Raw genomic sequence first — 6000 nt, 5'->3', positions numbered from 1 at the left:
TTATATTGCGCCTGCCTAGTGTTGTCCGAAACATTCAGGTCTGGTCCTCTCTTTGAACTCTGACTGCCGGAGTTCATCCCAAGTCTTCCACCTCACCTTATCCTCAATCACCTCACCTCATCCATATCACCCATCCACTCTCAGCGTCAAAACAAAGGCACGCACTTGCCACCCCAAGCAGAATTGCATGCACAAATTGGAGCATCAAAAGGAAACTAAATAGGAAGTAACGACACATCGAATACCATACTACCCGGGCTGCCTGCCTGCCCTTTCCGATACAATGGCGACCGCCTTCGCAGTATCAACACCTTCACCTCCCCCTACCATCCGAACTCCACCCACACCCAAGCACGGCTGGAGCGACAACTGGGAACCCTACTCTCCTCGCAAGTCGGCGCGTATTTCGTCTCGTCGAGCTGCCAACCGAACTCCCTCCCCCAAACCGCCATCCCACCGCACTCCTCCACAATCAACCCGCAAACCCATCGCACCTTCCACCGCCGCCGCCATCATGTCGCCGGCCTCTACCCCCCAGAAAAAGCGCCAACCCGCTCAAGATTCCGTCCAAAGAACTTCTGGATCTATGTCCGCCGCCAACACTTCTCACGCCGCTTCGTCGCTTGGAACTGATGAAACGAGCCATCAACTCCACAACACTTCCGTCACCCGCCGATCCGGTATGCTGCCCACGCCGGCTAAGACGCCCAAGAAGGCGCCCTCGGAGAAGCAGAGCGCCCTGATCAGGTCGGTGGCACGCAATCTGTTCCCGACCGAAGAGGAGGGACTGGCTACCCCGAAGAGAAAGCGAACCCCGAAGAAGTATTCCGGCAGTTCGTTGGAGAGCGTCACAGCCACGGAAGTCGAGCAGCAGATCGAGATTTTCACCGACTCGCAAGACCGCATCCCCGAGGCTGACGAGAGCGTCGACAACCCATTCTACGGCGATAGCGCCGCCGTCGATCGCGAGCCCCCCCGCCGCCGCAGCAAGCGCAGGGTCGCGGTTCCCGGCGAAGCCCCCCAAGCTGTAGACAAAGCGCTCCAGCGTGAGGACGGCATGGTCTATGTCTTGTAAGCAAAATTGCTGGGTGTATATAATGGAGGAACGTTGCTAACATAGTCGCAGCCGAGGAAAGAAGATCTTCCGCAAGTTCGCTGAGCCCGAGGACGAAGAGGAGGAGGACGACGCCGAGAGCAGCTCGAGCGAATCTCGCATCCGCAGGCCCCTCACGCGCTCTTCCATCAAGCCCCGCTTGCTGTTTCCCGTTGCACCCAAGACATCTGCTATCAGCTCCACCCTTGAGGAAGAGGAGGCCGTCACCGACATCGAAGATCATCACCTTGAGGAGGAAGAGGATGAAGAGGAAACTCCAGAGACCCCGGCAGAGTACCAGGATGAATGCCCCTCGACCCCGCAAGCACCCAAGTTCGGCCGGACAGTTGCCACACCCCCCGACACCAGACGCACCACCCGATCTGGTCTGAAGTCGGAGGAGGCGACCCCGATCAAGCGCAGGGGCCGACAGAGTCCGTTCGATGGCTGGCCACGGGTCAAGAGCCGTCATGAGAGTTCAGCCCCCAAACGCGCCGGAGGTAATGACCTGCCAGCTCCTGCCTCGAAACGTAGTCGTGGCTGATGCTGTGGATTGAGTTGGTTATGAGCATCCTTCTTTAAATATCCAGGCAATTGGGGTCCGGATCATTAGTTCTTCAAGCATGCGCTACGGGAGGAGGAAAGCCAATTCTTTTGATAGGCTTTTGTGTAATGGTTAGTTTATTTTCATGGGCAGGGGACACGATGGTAGCTGGGGGGGGGTACTTGAGATGACTCCAGCTGAAACCCCAACTTCTACCATGGTAGACTTGTTAATCTCCATGGATAACGGGGGAAAACCGCTTATGAAGCGCGCAGACTGGGACCAGGCATTGGCGTTGGTCAAGCTGTATGAAAAGCTGGCTTTACGTGTAGTAAGAGCGCCGTGTACAGCTCTTCTCTTTAGGGTCTACAGTCTAGGATAGGTACAAAGAACTCTTTGTAAACACCACCACATTCCAGTCCTCAATTGGTGTTTCGCAGGAGTTGTGAAATGACTTGAAAGGGACCTTTCCCCTCATTTTCCCATCAGCATGGGTCTGAAATGGCTCATGTATCCGTACCACCTACTCAAGCCAAGATCAACCTGACCATACCTAGGTACCTACCTCACCTAGGAAGGGAGGTCGTCGGTGCCGTAGGAAGGTCCGACGTTGCCCGCCATTTCGAACTCCGAGAGCGGGCACCAGGAACGCCTGTGTCCACCAAACGTCAATTTGCCCCACTATTGCAACCCCTCCATCCCACTTTGCGCTCCGCGTCCTCTGCTTCGTCAAGTTCCGTTACTCAAACCCTTAGGTAACTCACGACTCATCGCCAGTGGGCTTCAATTAGCTCAATCACAGGGTTGCAAGCTGTCACTTGGCGGCCTCTACAGACAGCGTTGCCGTTCGGGTTTGTCATCTCGACGTCTAGTGGTCATTGTGACCGTGACCATCTTTGCCAAGACCAATCCGTCCGTCTCTTGCCGCGGGGCATTGCTCAACCCCGAAATCTTCGACTTTAGGCTTCTTTTCTCTCTCTTCACCCTCGTCGATTCAAGTCACTCGCCAACAGCAACACCACAAATAACCGCCCAATATGCACATCCTCCTCACCAACGATGACGGCCCCCCGTCGCCTCATTCCTCCCCTTACGTGCACTCCCTCGTCCACCAACTCCAGCAGGCCGGCCACGTCGTCTCCGTCTGTCTGCCGCACACCCAACGCTCCTGGATCGGCAAGGCGCACATGATCGGCCAGACTGTGAAACCGCTCTACTATCGCCCCTCCACGGAGGGCCTCTTCGGTACCGAGGGCACGACCTCGACGCGGCCCTCGGCCACCGGCGCCCACGATGAGTGGATACTCGTCGACGGCACCCCGGCCTCGTGCGTGCAGATCGGTCTGCACCACTTCTTCCAGGAGCGCGGCCCCATCGACCTCGTCGTCAGCGGACCTAACTACGGCCGTAACACGACAGCCGTATTCGCCCTGAGCTCAGGCACATTGGGCGGCGCTCTCGAGGCCGCCGTCTGTAAGCGCAAGGCCATCGCCCTGAGCTACGCCTTCTTCTCGCGGAACCATGACCCCGTCATCATTGAAGGTGCGGCGAGACACTCGGTCAAGGTCGTCGAGAAGCTGTATCAGCAATGGCCGGCCGGCGACGAGGTTGATTTGTACAGCGTCAATGTACCGCTCGTTGAAGGCGTCGAGACGCACAAGACGTACTTTACCAACATGCTGCAAAACTATTGGCGCGACGGCAGCTGCTTCCAGGAGATTGATGGAGATGTCGGCGATGAGGACGAGGAGGAGCAGAAGATCCGAGAGGGGGCTGGTGGTGAGGCACGGGGCGGTGAGAGAGAAGAGACCGATGGCGAGGGTCCAGGTGGACACAAGCACAAGCACTTCAAGTGGGCGCCGAGATTCACGGATGTGTATCAGAGCGTTGAAGAGGCGGCGCCTGGCAACGATGGGTGGGCTGTCAAGGAGGGCTACACGAGGTATGTTAGACCCTTTGATGGATGCTTTGCCGTGTCCGAATGTGCTGCTGACTCGTCGACGCAGTGTCACGCCGCTCAAGGCCAATTTCTGGCATGCTGCCGAGCAACTTCACCAAAAGGAGTTGATTCTGTAAGTGGGCCCTTTGATTTAGAGATCACGAGGAGAGAGTGTGTTTTGTATGTTTTTGTGCGAGAGAGTGATAGTGGGAGAGAGCATGACATGGCGAAAGAAGCCAGGTAGGATGTCAGTCCATTACAACACGGAAGCTTGAAGCATGAATGCATGATACAAAGGGGTGAGAAGAAACTGCCAAGACGGTTGAGAGGGCAGCGGGCAGCGGGCAGGCTCAGCATGTACTCTACGCTCTCCAACACTTTCGCAGCCAATATACCACGGAAGCATTTTCTCACGTATTCTTCGTCTATAGTGATAGCCCTCGGGTCGATGGAATCTCGAAGGAACATGCTGCGTCCTCGACTAAGCTTCCTATTAGAAGCGACCCCACCAAGAACAAGCAGCCAGTCGCCGTCACGAACCCAAAGTTCCACGCCTTGATCAACTATGAGGACCCATATGTCCAGCCTCTCATTCTCGGGGCCATGCAACGGCTCTTCCCTGGCGCCTATTCCCTCGTCTCGACACCGGCCGGATCGGCCGGTGCCGAGGCCGCCCTCGCGGCGGCTCTCCCGTCCCCGGACACCAAGATCCTGCACATAGCACCGTACGAATCCCTTGATTTCGACCACGTCGCCGCGCACCCGTCCACGGCGCTTGTCAACAGCTATGTCATACGCAAGGCTCTCATCCGGAAACATTATCTCTCGTCGACGGTGGACCACTGGATCGCGAAACACCCTAGCTCTTCGCTCAAGACGCACGTCAAGCGCGGCGAGCACTTTGAGGTTGACTACGCCGAGTTTCTGGACGACGCGCTCGTCGAGGCGTTTGATCTACGGGAGAGCATGGACAGGAACGAGAACATCGGAGAGGGTGAGGGGGACAAGGACAACAAAGAGTGGTGGATATTGAAGCCGGGGATGAGTGACCGCGGGCAGGGGATCCGGCTGTTCAGGTCGATGGAAGAGTTGCAGGGAATTTTTGATGAGTGGGAGGAAGGCAGGCCCGACAGCGACGACGAGGACGAGGACGAGGACGAAGAGGCAGCAAAGGTCGAGGGTACAAAGGGAGGTGACTACATAACGACGTCGCACCTCCGCCATTTCATCGCCCAGCCGTACATCCACCCGCCCCTTCTACTCCCGGGCGACGCGCGCAAATTCCACATCCGCACGTACGTCCTCTGCGTCGGCAGCCTCGACGTCTACGTTTACCGGCCGATGCTAGCGCTGTTCGCAGGTAAGGCGTATTGCGCCCCGTGGGAGGATGCGGACCTGGATGGCCACTTGACGAACACCTGCCTCCAGGGCGGGCAGGAGAATCCCGCCCTGCCGGCCGTGAAGCAGTTCTGGGACCTCGTGGCCTCGGGAGGCGAGGAGGACAAGGGCAACCGGGGTTTGCCGGTGGGGACGGCGGAGGGTATATTTGAGCGCATCTGCGAGGTGACGGGGGATATATTCGAGGCGGCGGCGCGCGAGATGACGATCCACTTTCAGCCGCTGGGCAACGCATTTGAAGTCTTCGGCCTTGACTTCCTGGTGGATGCCGAGGCGAGGCCGTGGCTGCTCGAGGTGAACTCGTTCCCGGACTTCAAGCAGACAGGTGGGGACCTGAAGGGCGTCGTCGCCGGGTTCTGGGAGGAGTCGCTGAGAACGGCCGTTGGCGGGTTCTTTGGCGTTGAGGCCGAGGGTGCGGCGTCTGGCGAGATGATCCGCGTCAGACAGGTCGAGCTCGGGAGACGATGAGGGAGGCGGTCTTGTTCCTTGTCAATCGAAGATGAGGTGCGTACACACTTAGGTTCGTCTGAATGGCCAGGCAGATAGAAGAAAGGAAAAAAAGAACAACAAGGATTGAAAAGACACATATCATCACATATTCTGGGAAGGACTCTTTGAGATCCGGACAAGATGATGATGCTATTCAATGGGAACCCACAATCGGTATGACACAACATACCTGAATACACACAGACATACATCCCTCCTCACCTGGTATGGCAAGGTAGAACTCCCTCTCCAGAGTCTCGGATTTTCTACCACGCCCGCGAGGCTCCGAAATAACTTGCAAATCCTGCATCGTCGTCGTCGTCGTCAGGCAGAGGAAAGAGTGATGTCGCAAATCGCCAAGGCGCGATGATCTCCATGCCCCCTTCACTACGCCCTCCAAGGCTGCCAAGACAACGGGAACTAAGAATCTTGGCTCTTTTTTCTGCGCTTTGTATATGGGTCTTGGCACTTGGGGATGGAGGCATCCGTCCAGGGCCGCAGCACAGTATCCAACGCTTGCCAAGCGTTGCCAAGAAG

The 6000-nt window shown here is 57.1% G+C and overlaps 2 protein-coding genes across 2 annotated transcripts; both read left to right on the top strand.

The window, feature by feature from the left end:
• Positions 1-283: 283 nt before the first annotated feature.
• CH63R_14088 (uncharacterized protein) lies at positions 284-1637 on the top strand (the record flags this gene model as incomplete). The annotated part of the gene is made up of 2 exons (XM_018309062.1): positions 284-1071; positions 1127-1637. The coding sequence occupies 2 exons, from the start codon at positions 284-286 to the stop codon at positions 1635-1637; spliced, it is 1299 nt and encodes a 432-aa protein (XP_018151380.1).
• A 1037-nt stretch (positions 1638-2674) lies between these two features.
• Positions 2675-5442, top strand: CH63R_14087 (5'/3'-nucleotidase SurE; the record flags this gene model as incomplete). The annotated part of the gene is made up of 3 exons (XM_018309061.1): positions 2675-3579; positions 3644-3709; positions 4008-5442. 3 exons carry the CDS (start codon positions 2675-2677, stop codon positions 5440-5442), a joined length of 2406 nt encoding a protein of 801 aa, XP_018151379.1.
• Positions 5443-6000: the final 558 nt, after the last annotated feature.

Source organism: Colletotrichum higginsianum, chromosome 10 (assembly GCF_001672515.1).
Source record: "Colletotrichum higginsianum IMI 349063 chromosome 10, whole genome shotgun sequence".
Lineage (NCBI taxonomy): Eukaryota > Fungi > Ascomycota > Sordariomycetes > Glomerellales > Glomerellaceae > Colletotrichum > Colletotrichum higginsianum.
The sequence above is the reverse complement of the archived record's forward strand: the minus strand, read 5'-3'. Positions and strand labels throughout refer to the sequence as shown.